Source organism: Mercenaria mercenaria, chromosome 19, assembly GCF_021730395.1.
Source record: "Mercenaria mercenaria strain notata chromosome 19, MADL_Memer_1, whole genome shotgun sequence".
NCBI lineage: Eukaryota > Metazoa > Mollusca > Bivalvia > Venerida > Veneridae > Mercenaria > Mercenaria mercenaria.
Window position 1 is genome coordinate 16,095,633 of NC_069379.1, and position 19,405 is coordinate 16,115,037.

The 19,405-nt window shown below is 35.9% G+C and overlaps 2 protein-coding genes and 1 long non-coding RNA gene across 3 annotated transcripts in view; 2 read left to right on the forward strand and 1 right to left on the reverse strand.

Moving 5' to 3' along the window:
- The window catches only part of LOC123542121 (thioredoxin-like protein 1), an 88,890-nt gene that overhangs the window by 30,640 nt on the left and 38,845 nt on the right, over positions 1–19,405 (forward strand). The window lies entirely within an intron of this gene.
- Positions 6,463–9,805, forward strand: LOC123542908 (uncharacterized). The gene is made up of 2 exons (XR_008368552.1): positions 6,463–6,553; positions 7,473–9,805. It is a non-coding gene; the product is annotated as an uncharacterized LOC123542908 (long non-coding RNA).
- On the reverse strand, positions 16,071–19,368 carry LOC123543138 (uncharacterized). Its single transcript, XM_045329210.2, has 3 exons — positions 19,209–19,368; positions 17,830–18,372; positions 16,071–17,472 (listed from the first exon to the last, which is right to left on the reverse strand). The coding sequence occupies exons 2-3, from the start codon at positions 18,251–18,253 to the stop codon at positions 17,003–17,005; spliced, it is 894 nt and encodes a 297-aa protein (XP_045185145.2). The 5' UTR covers positions 18,254–18,372; positions 19,209–19,368; the 3' UTR covers positions 16,071–17,002.

A 19,405-nucleotide genomic window follows, 5' to 3' on the forward strand; every position in this document is an offset into this window, starting at 1 on the left:
AATACATAATGCTTTGGGCTTTAGAGTATTCGGAAAATTGCATGGTTCACCACCATACTGGGAAAAAGTGCCTTAATTCGCTATGTAGTTATTACTACATGGTTTGCCTCACTGAAGACACGTTGGGCCCACTTATTACAGATTATTGGTGAAGGTTTTGACAAAAAGACGTACAAAATACAGAAGAGGTTGAACAGTGTTCATTGTTTAAGAAACAAAAGCTAGTGGAAAAGAATCCAGTGACATGTGCAAGTCATTTTGACTTCCAGTTAAGGACCTTCATTTCTGATAGCCTACAAAACACATCAAACCCCATAGGTGAGATTCTGAACTATTTCTACAAGGTCTAATTTCAGATGCGAGGCTCTGCACTTATTCACATGTTGTTGTTGGTGAAAGATGCATCAAAATGAAAAAAAAAAACTGAAGAGGAAGAGTTTTTACAGTTCATCGACATGTATTTTACTTGTGAAAAATCTAAAGACATATGACAGATGCATTCGCACACAAGGACTTTCAAGAAAAATAACAAGTCAATGTGCAGGTTCAACTTTCCAGTCCTGCCAGTAGAGGGGACACTAATCCTTCAGTCATTACAGACTGATATCGGTGAAGATGAATAACAGCACAAGCGCAACTGGGAAAAAATAATACAAGGCGTACGTATAATTCATATCTATAGGCAGATGGCCCCCAGTTTTAGAAAAATAAAAAGATTGATGTCAGTGTTAAAATAGACAGTTTTCATAAAACTAAACTTAAAACTACCGAATCATGTCGTTTTTGTTTGTTTGTTTGTTTTGGGTGTAACGCCGTTTTTCAACAGCATTTCAGTCATGTAACGGCGGGCAGTTAACCTAACCAGTATACCTGGATTCTGTGCCAGTACAAGCCTGTTCTCTGCAAGTAACCGCCAACTCTCCACATGAATCAGAGATGGAGGACTAATGATTTCACGGAGAACATATGCCCCGCCCGAGGATCGAACTCGCGACCCCGAGATCCGGAGACCCATGCTCTTACCTACTGAGCTAAGCGGGCGGGCTTTATGTCGTTTTTAATATTAACACATTTTCATTATTAATGTAGAATGAATTCGAAGTTACTGTACCAACGGTACAGACATTTCTTGTTAAAATGCTGAATTCGGCCATTTCAGACTCAAAATTGGCTTATTAGCAACCCTTTTTTGATTAACAATTTATTAAATGTGCTCGTTGCCAGGCTACTGTCAACATATAGATGTGAAAACGAAAGTTGATTATTGATCGTGGAATAATAACAAGTGTTTTCCCTTCTACGTGTAATTTATGAGGTATGTTGATTAAATGCCTTTTTGTTGTGCTAAGTAAATGTGAAGAGTCTTTATTCGATTCTCTTTCCAATGGAAATTGAGAAAAAATATTGACACGCAATGGTCTGTGTATGATAATGACACAATTTTCAATATGACACGTTCAACATTTTCTGTATTTTCGAATGATTCGTTTCAGTACCTAATTAGTAAATTTGACATCAGTAGAACTAGTAGCCTGACAATGTTTATGAAGTCGACAACAATAATGACATTCCCTTCAAGAGGCATTGAAAATTAATTATGCAAATACACTAAATAGACCGGGAAGGGGTGTCTGTTAATTTATTAACCAAAGCGCCCTTAAAACGTTGGTGTTTTGGTCATAACTCTCCACCTTCATAAGACTGCAAAAGAAAAACAAATCTTCTACTTGTGAGGAGCTGATTAAATTTTGCATTATTTTTCTTATTTGCTTACAACAGTAGAATCGACCTGATGAATGATGTGTAGGCCTACTACTTGAATACATGTATATGAATATTTCATATTTACTGATTTTTAAAGCAATGACATGTGCGTAGATGCTTTTACGCAGATACGCAGCTGCGTAGTGAAAATCTGGCAAGCATACACAATAAAACTGGCTTATATATTTGGTTGCAATAAGAAGTCTACATCATGCAACGGGGATTGCTTCAACGTAATAATTGCTTACTTCATATTTTGTTTGAGGGAGAGGATCTACAGTAAACTAAAGTAATAGCAAAATGGATTATAAAATTGGTTGATTATACGTGTAATGAAATCCTCCGATAATTGTCTTTGTACTTTTAAAACAACTTGGTGCTTATTTTGTACTAATACGTACGTGAAATATTACATTCATATGCCGTCTATGCTAGCGGTTTAAAGAGTCAAATTTCTATTATCATAATACAATGTTAAAAATTGATAAACTGTTAATTGGAGATTACAGTTTTTAGCTCAAAACATGATGAAAATAAGCAAATAAAGTTTATTTACAAGTAAGTTGGGATCAACGACTTCACATCTAAGGTACTAAATATTTGCGATATTCAAGTAAAGTCGTATTTAAGTTTCATAAACATCACACGATGTTCATCCAAGCCAGTGCCCTCCGTATACATTCCATCTTCGTTTGGACTTGTGTCAACTGATAACACAAATGTAAAGATAAAGAAGCAATGGTATATAGCTACATCATCCCCTGGTTCATATGTTTTGTATGCACAAATATGTGTTCAGGACAAAAAATTCGATTTTCCGACGAGCTCCCTGACGTTGGAGTTTATTGTTTACCACAAAGAGTGTCTTGTATGCGAACAGAGAGAGATCCGTTTTCTCATTGTCCACAGAGAGGGTGTATGTGTTTGTGTGTGTGTGTGTGTGTGTGTGTTCGGGTTTAATGTCATTTTCAACAATTTTTACGTCATATAAACAACGGTGTCTACTTGTAGCAATGAGCACAATGCCCAACTTTATAGTGCTACCTCACTGGAATATCACGCCGTAGACACGTGGCATGATCCCCTTATCCAGTCAAATTACACTGACACCGGGCTGACCGGTCTTGGCACTATCCTTACATACCATGCCTTATTGCCTGGTAGTTTTCTGTCCCGTACTGCTCGATACCACTTGCCAATGATGTTAATATTTTCTCTTTGGGTTTTTCTTATCTCTCTTGGCTCTATTTGTGCAAAAGGCTCTCCTTAACAGTCTGTAATGTCTACTACATTCAACGTGCAACATGGCATTACCTCTATCAGTGCTTGAACATGTGAAGAATATATCGCTTCCACTGTGCTGTCTTCTAGTAAAACTCTGTGTCCGCCAGCATTCGTCAGTCCACTTCTGTATATGAGATCGAAATTGTATGCCCCAAGCGCAGAAGCCCACCTTTGTCCTTTAGCATCAAATTTCGCTGTTGTTAAGATGTAGGTAAAAGGATTGTTATCGGTGACAACTGTGAAGTTGTTGTTTGTCAAATAATCAGAAAATTTGTCTGTTATGGCCCATTTTAAAGCGAGGAATTCAAGTTTAAAAGCGCAGTAGTTTTTTTTCCCGACGATAACAGGCTCCTACTGGCGTAAGCTATAACCATTTCCCTTTCTTCTTGGTTTTGGTAGAGTATTGCTTCAATTCCTTTATAAGCTACATCCGTATGTAATTCAAATGGTACGGTAAAGTCTGGATACGCAAGTGTCGGCAGATGTGTCAATTTATCCTTGATGCCATGAAAAACTTTTTGTTGTTCCTCTTCCCAAATCCAAGGCTTTTGTTCTCTCTGCTTCTGTTCCTTCTTTGCGTTCGAGGTAAAAAATCTGTTAGTGGTCTTGTTAGGGTAGAAAATTGCTTGATATAGCGTCTGTACAACTACAACTGGTTTCTAAAACTACATAAACTACATGAACAACATGTAATGAAAGGAACGATCTCAATTGGTTTGCATTACTTGGTATTGGCCATGCAATTCCTCACATTTTTTCAATTTTTGCAGGGTCAGTCACAATGCCTTCTTCACTCACAACATGGCCTAAGAATTTTACATGTCTTTTCAGGAAATAGCATATCTCGGCTGACTAGTTTAAGTTGATTTCTTGTAATCGCTACAGAACCAAATATAATCTTTCATGGTGTTGGTCAAAACTGTTTGCAAAAATAATCAAGTCATCGAGATAAACGATACAGATCTTTAGACTGTAGACACCTAAACATTTCTCCCTTAATCGTTGGTACGTGACCGGGGAATTACTTAGTCTGATGGGCATCTTTATCCACTCGAAACATCCGACTGGCCCAACAGTAAAAGCTGTTCGCTTTTGTGATCATCCTCTACCTCTATCTGATGGAATCCTGCCTTCATACCAGTAGTGCTAAACAATGGTGCTCTTTTCAGTACGTCGAAAATTATCTCTATTCTTGGAAGTGGATAAGCGTCTTTAATGGTTTTGTTGTTGATCGTTCTATAGTCTATTCAGAGACGAAGTTTTCAATTTTTCTTCCTTACCAATACAACATTAGAGACCCAAGGTGACTTAGATTTACATATGACACCACTTGCTAGGAGTTGCTCAATATGTTTTTTTACTTCATCTATCATACCAGGCGGAATTCTCCTGTGTCGCTGTTTAAAAGGCGTTTCATCAATGAGATTAATTCTGTGTTTCACCTTGTCGCATCTGCCAATGTCTGTTTCTTTCTTAGAAAAGATGTCCCTGTGCTTTCTTAAGAGTTTTCTAACTTTCAGGTCTTGTTCTGGTGTAAGTGATGACTGTATGGTAACATCATTAAAGATTTTATTGAAATCGAATTCCTGTTCTAGTCTATCATATTATTAGTTTCGTCTACAAATAGTGGTTATAATTCACAAAGTATGGATTTTTTGCGCACTATGTGCTGTGTCTGTAGTTAGATTAGATTAGATATATTAATAATAATTTTTTGTTTGTAATTGTAGTTGGCTATGGTAGGCTTGATCATCTTAGGGCATGTAGTGAGTTTCTTTAAAACCTAATAAAACCGGTATTTTGGAATAATAAGGAGTCTCAGGAACAATCAGGAAAATGGTTGGTCTTTAAATTCTGGAAAACCATCTGTTGAAAGTTCAGTCTCAATATATCCTAAGTAGGGAAGATCTTTTCAATTGGCACATTTAATTTTAAGAATATTCTGTTCTGGATGAAGTGGTAAGCTGTACAGATATCTTTTATAAAATGGTTCACTCACTGTTGAAATGCAAGATCCAGTATCTAGGAGAGCTACAGATTCTATATTATTCAGTTTTATGCTGTATTCAGTTGAGGAACCAACTAATTCAGGACCATTTTTACTGAAATTGGTGCTTCCTTTAGGTCCTGTCGGAGAAGCACTCGGAAGTTTTCCTGACAGTATCTCGCTATGTGGCTTGCTTTATTACATCTGTACGATTTACGCCAATGTATGGCCAGCTACACCACTGCATGTATTCAATAATAATCCTCCACATAATGCCCGGTCAGTATTGTACATGTGTATAAATACAGTATAGCAATAGATGTATAGAAAACAAACAATAGGATATGATCAATGCACCAGTGTTATCATGGGCACTCGGGTGGAAATAACTGAAGTACAGTTAGGGACCAAATGTTTTGTTCCACTTTTATTTTTTCCGTTTCGTTTATTTTCAAAAATGTCAATAAAACTGATAATCTGAATGGTATCAGTTTATTCATTGTGTTAAAATATTTCATAGTAGACATACCTTAAATACCAATGCTTATTTTAACTAAAAATACACATTTTAAATTTTTCCAAAATATGACTCTTAGTTACAAACTGTTCGAATTTCAAGAAAACGAATATAAAATAAAACTATTTTTTGTGACAGTTTGATAGGAATATAACTTATTTATAAGTATTTGAAGCTGTTATATAAAACTATCAGCTACTGAAGTCAAGAAATAGCATTGAACTTAGGGCAAACTCCCTAGCATAATGTCCGAGGTCCTTCTTTGTTTGGATTTATTCTTACTAACATATGTTAAATATGGCATGCAAGAAAAAGATTCAATCGCTTCACTGGTAGTAGGCGCAGATTGAAATATCCGGGTCTCGGGTAACTGTTTAAGCGGTAACACGGCTGAGCCTCGTTACTGCCAAAATATTTACCCTCGATTCGGATATTTTCATCTGCACCTTCCATCAGTGAATTTTTTTTTATAATATTTGAGGCTTTAAACAGTAGCTGAATCTTAGACTCGTATTTGTTACATTAAGGTTATGGGCCTGGAATGACAATCTTCAGCCACAATAGAATATTAAGAAGCTTTCACTGGTTGAAGTTGCAGCTAAATTGTAACTTTTTAAGATGTAACGAGGCTCTGCCGAGTTACTGCAAAGCAGTTACCTAAGAGTCAATTATTTCCATCCGCACTTTCAACTGGTGCGTGCCGTATTCTTTAATTAATAGAAAACTGATGTAAAACGATTGTTTTTCTTTCGAGCACTAATACGGAGTATTATAGTAGCGTAGGAATTGATGCATTCATTCATGAATTACAGCACAACGAGATTTTTTCTAGCATTGGCAAAACGCAGCAAAATCATGTCTGTCATGCAAGGACATTGTTTTGATACTCGTCCTCTTTTTATCATTACAGGCAACGACAATTCTGGAATTTTGTATTCCTAGTCAGCCTTCTTATGGAAGGTTACATACAACAAACAGGTGCTCTACACAAATATCATTGGGTATGAATCTTTTCTTTCTTTAATAGGTTATCCAGGTGTTTCGTTCCTAAACTTTTCTTTGTTACGACTGATTCCCTCGCAGACCGGAATTATGGTGTAGGTTAAAGGTCAAGGTCACCATTGAAGGTCAAGTAAAAATTGTTTCCGTCCTATAACTTTTATATTCATTGATGGATTATCTTAATGTTACACATAAATGTTCCCTATGATGAGTCAAAGTGACAACACACGATATATGGTTGTCGGTTAATGGTCATGGTCACTGTTAAGGTCATATGAACATTTGTGTTCACACCATAACTTTTAATTACATCGAAGGATATTTTTACCACTAAACAGAAATGATTAGACTATGTGTTTTAACTTTTATTTTAACTTATATTGTGGCTATAATATGTTCGTTAAGCATTGTATTAGGGTCTATGAATTGTCTCTTGATGGTCACTCAGTAGAGTTTGTGCTACATGTAGTACTTGCCGCGTGTTTTTATTGATTCGACAATTTTTGGCTCAGTTATTTGAAAGTCTTCAATAAGTCAGTTTTTGTGTCAAAGTTTCGTTGGCATCGGCGTCACTTAAGTGTATAAAACGTAAGTAGGTTTCTCTCACAGGTACATTGAGTCTGGACATATAGCCGGATCATTGTCTATCCGATATTTATCCTGGAAATACTTTATACATATTATAGTCACCAAATAACTCACAACTTTCAATTTACATCGAAAAATTTCTATGTATTCACTGGAAATATTGGTGTTTTTGCTACGTTTTATTCACTAAATATTCATTTCTTCACTGAAATATATTGTCAATATCTGACAGAGACGAAAACTGTAGAGGCGCCGATGTTATTATAGTTGGATAAGATACCTTCGCAGCCTGTAAAATATGTTTAAAGTAACTGATGTGTCCCTTTTCAGGATGCTACAAAAGCTGCAGTATCTTGCGGAGCTGAAATGTGTGTATGTGAAGATACAAGTAACAACCAATGCGTCCGTAACTATATTAAGTGCTTTGCCATCGAAATGCTGGGCGACGTTATTCCAGGCAAAGAAATGGAATGTATCTTTGACATAGTAGCGGCTGCTTTTAATTATAATAAACAACATGGAGGGGAAATAAAGGAAGACATGTTCTTGGATATTTTGAAAGCAGTTTTTAAATGTGGCCTTCTTTGGACAAACATACACAAGATAAAAGGCTTTGCCATGTTCTTTAAAAGTATTTATGATCTTTATGTCTGCATCAATAGCAAGAAAGAATGGCATGAACGGGATAAATATTCTGATTTTCCGCATAATTACCATCCTTACAGATATAGCAATGGGCCTTGTACTGTTATGATAGTAGACATAAATGGAATGGTGTACTGCCCGACGGCCGACGCCCCAGAATAAGAAGGGCGTAAGTGTTAGTTACGCCCTTTTATGAATCATACATTTTTTGAAACTACACACCAAGGGGCATAATTCTGTAAAAAAAAAATTTTGTCACAAACTGCTGTGTTGACCAAATTCAACAATAATAAAAGGGCGTAAGTAAAAAGTTTTTCAGAATCCCAGTAATAGAAGGGCGTATCTACACTTAACTGTTGTACCAGAAAAGTCCACTTACGCCCTTAGAATTAAAAGGGCGTATGTGTCATAGACAGTTTTTTTCATTTTGCCGAAAACTATGATTTTCCACTTACGCCCTTCTAATTCTGGGGCGTCGAAAATTTTAATTTATTATAGTCCAAGAGACAGAGGCCTTTTTGTTTACTTTTCTAACCCAATCAAACTCTTTATTTTATTTGACAGCCAATAATATGAAGTTTCATGAAGTTGCCAGAATGGGCGGAAACATCAAATTTTCAAGATGGCTGCCAATATGGTCGCAATTGTTTCTCAAATTTCCGTTTGTTTTCTAAAGGAAACATGTCTATATTAAAATTAATAAAATTTATCATTAGAATGGTTTTATTGTATAGAAAACATCATCTTCTAAATGTCTTAGCCCTTTTATTTCTATTTTATGTGTTTACTGTAAAAAAAAAGCCTAAATATGGGTAAAAATAGTGCGGTTTTTTACGATTTTTCACAATTACACAACTTGTCAATATTTGTCATTTCAAAAGCGTATCGTATGGAATAATTTTATGGTAACATCATGTCTCTACTCGAACATGTTGTATAGTTTCTTGCCAGAGATGCCATGCTAAGCAGAAAAAATATGTTTGTTTACATAATAACCAACAGGCCCAACATTTCTTTAACTTCCGTTATGATCCCCATATTACCTTGGCATGACCAAATGTGAATTTTAAACCAGCAGAACAAGCTAGTCTAGTTATGGTTCAGATAGTATAAACCGGCTATGGATCATAAAATTTATGACAATCCTAATTTAATCGTGAAAATCCGGGAAGTAACTCTTTTTAAGATATGGGAAGAGTTATTACAGAATTTGCTTTTTTATTCTTTGCATGATAAAATATTTTTGGAATCAATATATTTGTTTTCAAATAATTGGAATTCACTACCTTAAAGACAAAAGATTAACAAACTTTCGTTTTCTTTCATTCTAATATTTGTTGAAATTCTCTTATTTATTTTTCATTGTTTCAAAAAGAAAATCTGCATTTGATAAGTAAAATCTGGAAAGTAGATCTCTCGTAAGCACCGAGAACAAGGCAAAAAGTGAAAATTGCAGACTCGGTTTGATTGAGTCTGTTCACGAGCAGTAATGGAAAATGCAACACTGCCCAGGCCCTCAAGCACCGGCTTAAGCAGTATTCAATCTTCAAATCTAAATGAGTTGAAAGCCTTGTCTTCCAACTAGATTTAGACACATTGCTTATTTGATATCGTAGTTAAGTTTATCATACGTCGGTAAACGATGTTGTACAAATACTAAAACAGAGCCCGTTTATGAAACACTAGTTATCTAGACTTTTTGATGTAGATAAAGTGATATGTTATTACCCCACCCACATCTCTTAAGTGTTAAAATGGAATGTTTTCCGATTTATGTCATTTTATATTTAAAAGGTACTTTAAGTTGATAGCAACTGAAAATATTATGTAATTACATTGTGATGTAAAGATTTCAAATGAGATTTTCTGAAAAAAAAAGACGAAAGAAACCCAACAAAAACCGTTAAGTCTGTAAAATATGTACTCAAAATCTCACACATGAAATTGTGACGTAAAGTAGAAGCTAATCATTTATTTTGATATTACTAAAATATGAACTAAAATATGCTGATATTTTATAGATGTTGTTATCTGTCTTAGAATAAAAGGTAAAACGTTTGTTTATTATAGTGTCACCCATACGGAAAGGACCAACCAAGCTGGCTTATGCGACACCTAAATACATTGAACAGCATTACTTCCCGATTCCTATTTTTAATGACAGGCACCAGGCAGGTAGGCAATCGGTAACCATTATTTAACTAGCTGGTGGCTCACTAACCCGTCTCTCTTCAGTAACAAGTCGCGCCTCTGACAGGGCTCGAACTTTCGACCTACCGATTGCGGGGAAGGTGCATCACCGATTAGGGCACAGCAGCTGGGTGAAATATTTAAATTTAACTGTCATGATTGAAACAAGATTTAGGCTTTAAGTTTTCTTACTCAAAATATAACCAGATATTCAGGGTGGCCAACCCAGTTAAATTTCGGAAGTAATAAGGAAATTATAGGCAAAATAGGGAATATAGAAATTCAGCATTAGGTTCTATAACAAATAAATACAACAATTGTCTTTACTTTACGAGCGAGCACTACATTTAGGGACATGGCTAAGCAAAATAAAGTCAACAGTCTGTCTATTCCTTCCATAATGAAGGTCAAGCTATCATCTAAACTTGAGCTTTTGCACCCACTAAATGCAAAATCCGGATAATAATTGCTTGTATGAGTTAGGAATCTGCTACTATAGAACGAAAACTGGTAACTTTAAATTATTTTAAAACATAGAATGTTTTATCAGTTCAATTTGAAGCAGTAACATTTTCTACCAGTCAAGGGAATGATGAAACCAAAACAAAAAAGTTTTCAACACAGACAGTTTTGTTATAGAGGTCAATGACTAAAGGATGCCTTTATCTACTGATATATTCGGCTGTTCCTTGAATACGCATTTGACATTTATTCTTTCGCATTTTGCAATAAACAATTAGCATTAATCATTTGACAATAACCGCTTGACAGTCAGTTATTTGACATTATGCATTTACAAATAGCACTTAATATTAACTATGTGGCATTTAGCATTTGGCAATTAGATTGGTGCACTGGCCTTACATATGAGCCACACCATGGGAAAACCAACATAATGGCTTTGCGACCAGCATGGATCCAGACCAGGCTGCGCAGGACCAATGCTGTTCGCTAACGGTTTCTCTAATTGCTATAGGCTTTGAAAGCGAACAGCATGGATCCTGACCAGACTGCGTGGGTGCGCAGGCTGGTCTGGATCCATGCTGGCCGCAAAGCCATTATGTTGGTTTTCTCATGGCGAGGCTAAGCTACAATTGATACTCGGTATTTCGAATTCCAAGAGTACGAGATTTTTACTTGAAGATTCAACTTAAAATGATATTTTACACGTGTTTTCGAGGCGGGACTTTTTAATTTTGTCTTTTGGCAGTTCCTGTGATATGCAGGCTCCATAACCTCAGATCCCCTTTCTAAATTTCAGTTTGTTTAGGGCAAACCCATTATTTTATTTGGGGACCATATGCCGCTTTTCATGGAATTACATGCAAGTGCATTATTGAAGGTTCCTTGTGCAGCGCCGTATGAACTCATCTGCGGATGTCTCTAAATTATTGATCGAGGCCGCGATCATATGGAATAGGTGAAGTATATGCGCGCTGGGGAAAATATTTCATGATGGACCCGTGAATTCTTTACTTATGGGTGAAACAGGTCTCATAAGCGTAAATACGACTAGCTTTTACTGATTATAAAACATACCGTACGATTTGTTGTGAATTAACTGTTGTTGTACTTTTTGTAGTTCAACCGCCACCGTTGTTTAAGAGCAACATTTAAAAAACACGTTTTTTTTTCATCCTCAAGTAATAAGTAAGTAGACTCGCCCAGTGTAATCAATAACCAACAATTGACCGACCCCTCTGGTACAATATCAAGACGCATAATCTAACTCTATACATAGAGCGCCTACTTCACCCGATTTACATTCGGAACATTTTCACGCGTTTCGGGCTTTATCGTATGTTTAACATGGGATTTTTGAACCGTCCAAAGATGTTGGAAATGTTTGTCTCATTGTTTATTTTTTTTTTTTAATAAAAATGTTACTGCTTTCATTGTCTACCACTTTTTTTCCACCATTGCCTGAAAAAACAGTAATGAGTTTGTACACTGTTCAGACAATTGTGCTCTGTTGAAATTTAACCAAACACAAGTTTACCTGCATAAACAGAAAGCATGATATCTTAAACGTATGTCACTATACCTGTCCAGTACTGGACATTATGGTAAACGCTTCCTTCCTGCACAAATGACAATTTCGCAACTTCTGTCCGGTTTGTACAAATTTCTGGCCGCGATAAACCATTTGACTTGTTTTTGTACTTGTAGCATGTGTAAATGTTGAGTTCTGCTCAACCCGGGGCTAGAGAGCGTGGACGGTAGCATGCATTTCCACTACCGTCCATAAACAGGGCCTGCAGCTTTTTCGTTTTTGTCGTGTTGGGCGACCTGTGGAGTTTCCACTTATTGATCGAGGCCGCGATCATATTGAATAGGTAAAGTATATGCGCGCTGGGGAAAATATTTCATGATGGACCCGTGAATTCTTTACTTATGGGTGAAACAGGTCTCATAAGCGTAAATACGACTAGCTTCTACTGATTATAAAACATACCGTACGATTTGTTGTGAATTAACTGTTGTTGTAATTTTAGTAGTTCAACCGCCACCCTTGTTTAAGAGCAACATTTAAAAAACACGTTTTTTTTTATCCTCAAGTACATGTAATAAGTAAGTAGACTCGCCCAGTTTAATCAATCTAGACGCATAATCTAACATAGAGCGCCTATAGTCTGGTTCCCGTCGTACTATGTATTTTAATCGACAGTGAAGGGGCAGGTAATCCAGACTAAGAGCGCCTACTTCACCCGATTTACATTCGGAACATTTTCACGCGTTTCGGGCTTTATCGTATGTTTAACATGGGATTTTTGAACCGTCCAAAGATGTTGGAAATGTTTGTCTCCTTGTTTATTTTTTTTTTTGATAAAAATGTTACTGCTTTCATTGTCTACCACTTTTTTTTCCACCCTTGCCTGAAAAAACAGTAATGAGTTTGTACACTGTTCAGACAATTGTGCTCTGTTGAAATTTAACCAAACACAAGTTTACCTGCATAAACAGAAAGCATGATATGTCACCAAGTGCGGATCCAGAGGGGGGGGGGGGGACCGGGGGTCCGGACCCCCTCTGGAAAATCTTTAGAAAAGGAAAGAAGACAAGAAGGAAAGAAAATGCTTTTCGAAAAAGGCAACATTAGGACTGCATGTAAAGTATATGCGGCTGCTGCTACATACGACCCCGACATAATTCATATTATTTATCTAAAAGAAACTAAGAATTTTACCTTCAAGAAAGCTTGATTTTATCATTTTCCCAAATTTAACAGGTTAGTCCATAAAACTGTCCCAGAATGCAAAAAATGAAGTGCTAATTTTCAAAATTTCCAGGGGGGGGGGGGGGGGGGGGGGGGCAGAGGATCGGACCCCCTCTGAGAAAATTGTCTGTGTCCGTGCATGGTCACTATACCTGTCCAGTACTGGACATTATGGTAAACGCTTCTTTCCTGCACAAATGACAATTTCGCAACTTCTGTCCGGTTTGTACAAATTTCTGGCCGCGATAAACCATTTGACTTGTTCTATTTGAAAATGTCTTCGAGATAAACGCAATTTGGAGATTAGTTAGTTTGAGATATCGAGTTTTAACTGTATATGGATCATTAACCAAATATGTAATGCGATGCAAGATATCGACACTGCAGTATGTTAGAATTATTTGATAATTTCAAGTTTAAGAAGTGATTTAGAAAAGATTGTGTGTACTCTGTGGGTAGTCTGATTAAACAAATAAAAATCTTTGTTACTTGGAGTTGGTTAAGGTTTTGGATTAGGTCAATATTTCTCAAATAAAAGATGAAAAAACTTTAGCCTAGCAACTTAACTTTGCACTCTTGTTTATCATTACTAAACTTGTAATAGTGCAAAGAAGCATAACTCTGTCTAACATATTGTTAGATTTATGGTCATCTGTGCACTTGTATAACATCAGTAGTAGAGTATATAGGTCAGAACCATTATTTGAACAATGACTGGTCCTGTGTCAGATGAGCATTGGCACTAGTAGATGATCTGTAATACGTTTACGTATGGTATTTATACAAAATAACCCGCGAATATATTTGATATCATTAAATATTTTTAGGGTTTTGTTCATTTCAGTAGCCTTTTGGTAGTAATTCTCAAACGTTTTATATCAAAGGCTGTTAATGCATATAGCATTAAATAGAGAGTATAGGATAATTACAAGAAATAATGATATTTGCATGGATTCCTTACTATTTTTTTTTTATTTTTTATTTTTCAATCAAATACCAGTCAAGAGGAAAGTCATATTCCAAAACATCTTACATAGAACTATGAAAGTAAGTAGGAATTAAACGTATCTACTGATAACAAATTCGTATTTAACATAAGTGGGTCGGGTAATGACACGTTATCTCATATTTAACGGTATGAGATGAGAAATAAAGTACCTCAATTGATAATTTAAGGCGTTGCACATCATAATTAACTGGTGTAGGTAAGAAATGAAAATGGGTATTTTGGCTTGTATAAACTACCATTAATTCGGTCTATATTTTAACTGTTTTGTCAATGGAGAGCATGACATTTGCTCAACTTTACAGGTAGAAGACCATGGTAAATTATTGCCTAAACTGTACTGGGCAACTCCTCAAGAAGGATGTTAGTAATAGGTTCTGCGACGTGCAAAGTGTAAAGCAGCCATACACGGGACTCTTATCTCAGCATTAGTAATTATTAGTTTGAGGAGTGGGGACTCGAACTCACGACCCGTGGTTTTCAAAGAGTCACTGGCATTCCTAAAAATATTAGCAATATTTCAGGCATTATGCGTTGATTCGAAGAACATCACTTCTGTTTTATCAGCACTGAACTTGTGTATGCTACCGCGCATCCACGTTACTGTCCTCGATACGGGGCAATGCTCAACTCTTCTTTGCAACTTCTTTCGGCTTTAAGGACATGTACAACTGAGAATATTTGTTATCATAGTAAACGTAAGGCATTCCATAGCATATATTTTAGGTCAGAGACCACCAATTTAAAAAAGTACAGTTACTGCGTTCTGATTGGCCAGTCATGTAAACAAACCCAAGAAGTGATTATTTCTTTTTTCAAAATGGAACATTTTTACGGCATTTACAGTATTTCATTATACATTTTGACAAAATTTGCTACGTTTTATGTTTGTTGAAAAAAAGTTTTAACAAATGAACTTCTCCCGCCATGACAACGATGTAAACAGGGGTTCATCTCATTCACACGAAAATTACTTCACTATTCATATGTTTTTCGTCCGATATTTTGGTGGAACTAAGATAGTTCTTGAAAACAGTGTGATTGGATATACATGTTTCGATTTATGGAAGGCCGTACACGCCATAATGTTATAATGGAAGTTTACGGGAAAACAACTGGTGTTCTCTAACTTATAATATTACTTGACCAACGGTTTATGTGTATATTGTGTAACTTTTAAGACCCAGTATTGATCCCTACGTACACTGTAAAAGTAATTCGTCACCATAGGCGTTAATAACTCATCATCAGACTTTACGCACACCATTCAATAGAGGTTTCTTTGATAGACAATATCTGACCATGGATACTTTGTATTTGACTGTAGTTTGGTGCCTAAGTGTAAGAGTGTGCCTAACGATCAATGGCGTCATAAGCCAGTGGGATGTTTCAGTAGTGTTAGAACATACACAGAGTTTTGACCGAGAGTCTAGATGATGTTATTCTGGAATTTTGTCATTTTAGACTACAATTAGAGCCAAGTCCAACATGAAGTATTTTTTTTTCGGGTCTTTTGGGATCATGGGGAAAATTCATTTTTATTATCATAATAGAAGTCCGCTTAAGCCGATGCTAGGGGGCGTGAAGGGTGTTGCATTTTCCATTACCTCTCATGAACAGACTCCTTCAAACCAAGTCTACCATTATTTTGCTTGGTTGCATTATATGCTTCCAAAGGATCTCTTTTTTAGATTGATTTTATTTACACTGTTTGAATGAATCTAATCAAACAAGATCCTGCACAAGGACTTTGTTATACATTTCACAGAAGTGCACAATTTTATAAATGTAGCGGTTGTTTCTAGCTACTGTTTCTGCATATCCACTACCGTAGGAGCGATTTCAAAGTAGGAACCAGACTGTGGAAGTGAGTTGGGGTTGGGGGTGGGGGTCAACTGGACAAGCAGAAAAAAAAACGTTCATCACATAATACGTAGCCCCCTCTAGCACCAGCTTAAACCGTTCTATTTTAAATTAACAGACTTATGTATTAGGTGGATTCAATAATCCAAATGACCAGAAAATATACCAACACGGAATCCAGCGAAGGTGTATTCTATGTGGTTAACATTAGCAAAGGATATGCCCTTTACATATAATTTACCACAATATACCAAAAACGCACTTAGAAGGTTCATTTGTTTGTTTTGGTTTAAGGCCGTTTTTCAACAGTATTTCAGTTATGTAACGGCGGGCAGTTAACCTATCCAGTGTTCCTGGATTCTTGTCCAGTACAAACCTGTCCTCCGCAAATACCTGCTAACTTCCCCACATGAATCAGAGCTGGAAGACGAAAGATTTCAGACACAGTATATTTTATATAATCGTCACGGAGAACATACGGCCCGCCCGAGGATCGAATTCACGACCCCGCGATCCGTTGATCGGCGCTCTCCCTATTGAGTAGTAGGTTCAAAGAATCTCTGAGATTATGTTGTGTTAATGGGAATCGAACTAGTATTCTTATTGTTGCAGAAGGAGCTATACAAGTATTCATATACATTTAAGTTTGCATCCACTACTTCCGATCGGGTTAAGCGTTCGTTTTTAGTATTATCATCTGCTTGCACCAGTTCTGGAATAAATTAAGGACATAGTAGAGCAAATGGCATCCTAACGAAGTGGTAATGTCCAGTTCCTGCAATATAATACAGAGTCTAGCAGTATATATCGAGATTGTATGTATTATACTTTGCCAGATTTATATGATTATTAATGATATTACACATATCACAATAGGTACAAAATGTATATATATATATTGTCTTTACTGAAAAGCATCGATTTTACCAAATTTTCAAGTCATACAGCAGAGAGTAATACACCTGTGAAACTAGTAAGCCCCCAGCCCCCAATGGAGGCATCATGAACATAATCATTTCTTGCCCATGCATGGTCCCCTTTATTTAGCTGCATCACAACAGTGACGGAACCTTGAGACCGCTTGCCAGGAGAACCACCAAGCCCATATACTGTAGCTAAAGCAACTCCATTCTTTACAATACTAACATGGCACTTAGGTTTTGGGTCAAAGTAGCTCAACACAGATAACGAAAATAAATAAAGCCCAGGTTTTGAAGCAGTGAAAATGCCAGTGAATCGGTTATAACCCCCATTTAGGTTCAAGCGAACAGTATCAAAAACTACAGATTGTCCGCGCCCAAGGTGGTCAATCCCTGGTGCAAGAACCACTACTTGGAATGCAACATGTGACACACTTCTTGCCCAACGTTCCACATTATTGCGGTAAATGTGTGCACTGGTTTGCATATCTAAAATAAGTAAAATATTTGTTACTAAAAGTAAAAATGCAGTTCTTACGTACCTTTGGGCGAAATGAAATAAAATTTATTTTAATATGTTAAAATGCATGGTATAAATATTGTTTTACATGTAGTTTATTACACTTGCTAAGTTCCTCTGTAGGACATAATTTCATTTTCCAAACTGTTTAAGAAATGTATTGTAATGCCATGAAAGATAAATAGTTAAAGGGTTATAAGATTCTGTTTTTTTTTCAATATAATTAATTTAAATTAGTTAAATATTTTCTTTGAATAAAACCCATCTTGTTACGTTAATGTCTTATAATAAGATTTTCAAGAAGTAAAATGAAGTTTTACAATTACCTATTGTTCCATTCAGCAGAATATCTTCGCTTAAGTTTTGCCGATCTTCTTGTTTCCTTCCAGTTGAGGTATTTAGATTTGAACCATTGGAATCAATTGTGTTTTTATTCGATTGATCAGATCTGTATTCATAGTCTTGAAATTTCATTCCTTCTGGTCCAGATTCATCTTTTGATATGTATGACTGTAACCCATTTAATTTATTCTGCAGTTTAGAGAACTCTGTTTTCAATTTTTCAGTCTCCTCGACTTGTCGCGTAAAGTTAATATCCATGCTTCTTATGATATCGTCTTTCGTTGCAACCGCTCTTTTCAGTTCGCTTACTTCTGCATTCAGGTTTTTCAAACTATTTTCGTTTTCGGAATTCGATCTGGCAAGTTCCTCAACGCTCTCTTGAAGAGACAAGATGTGTTTTTCTTGCATGTCTAATTTGGATGTAAGGTCACTTAAGATCTTAGCAAGATTCTCAATAACCTTTTCTGGTTGAAGGTTTGTTTCTTTATTTTGATGCAGTTCCCGGATTGGAGACTGAGTAATAGCATCTGTTAGATAAGAGAACATGTTAATTTACAGTCTTGAGACTGGACATTATGAAGTCTTCGTAAGCTTCCTCTGATAAGGTACAAAATGGAACTACAAATAGCAAATCTGTTGACAAGATATACTTACATGTAAAGATGCTACAGTCGACTTCGTTCGCTTGAACTCGACGGAACAAAAATGTTTATTCGAGTTATCAAAACTTCAGAATATACGAACGACATTCAGCAAAAGAAAGATATAGGGTCGTGTGTTTGATTTATTTCTAGACTTATTTGAAATCAAAATGGACCTCGGCAGGTTTTTACAATGAGAGATTAAGGGAAAATCACAACTATTTATGTTGATTATATGTTTGCGTATGGATTTTTTTCTACAAAAAATGAATGTATATTTTAATGAAACTTTTCACAGATTCAAATAACAATACTTTTTTCATATCGTATGGTTTTAAACCTTTTAGAAGTCGGTGTACTTATTTTGAGATATGTGCCTATGACTTAAGAGATCTTCAAATATCAAGCTGATTTTTAAAGCATCATTGAAATTATTCACGTGCCTACAATTTTATTGTCATATTTATCTTACGAAAAGTAAGTGAAGTTGCCATATTAATACAAATACACAAGCGATGACATTTACACGCAGGATGATCTTTGAGTCAAGGCTTTATTCTAAATTGTACAGATAAACGACACATCATGCCACGACTTCAGAACTACCTTAGTAGAATTTATTCACTTTGACAAAAAAGTAAATGAGCAATACTTATTCTAAAAGCAACATTCAACATAAAGTAACTTTATTCTTAACATAGAAAAGTTTGAAACTGTATTACCAGTCTATCCCTGCGCCTCTGCTTTGTCCAGATAAATCCTACTTGAAGAAGGATCAGTTTTCCCTATTACTAAATGTAAACATTCTGCAAGAATCACCAGAAGAGCGTAAAATTTCATCTGACTGAACATTTTTTTTAATTCACTACGGATGAAATTTTGATATTACAAAGTGTGTTCTTATTTGAAAAAAGAACTT

What these genes read in the sequence shown, in the direction of transcription:
- LOC123543138 (XM_045329210.2), bottom strand. Translation starts at nt 18,253, where the DNA reads ATGCAAGAAAAACACATCTTGTCTCTTCAAGAGAGCGTTGAGGAACTT. An exon ending in TCTGCTGAATGGAACAATAG is followed by an intron (nt 17,473 to 17,829) that starts GTAATTGTAAAA and finishes TACTTATTTTAG; the next exon opens with ATATGCAAACCAGTGCACAC.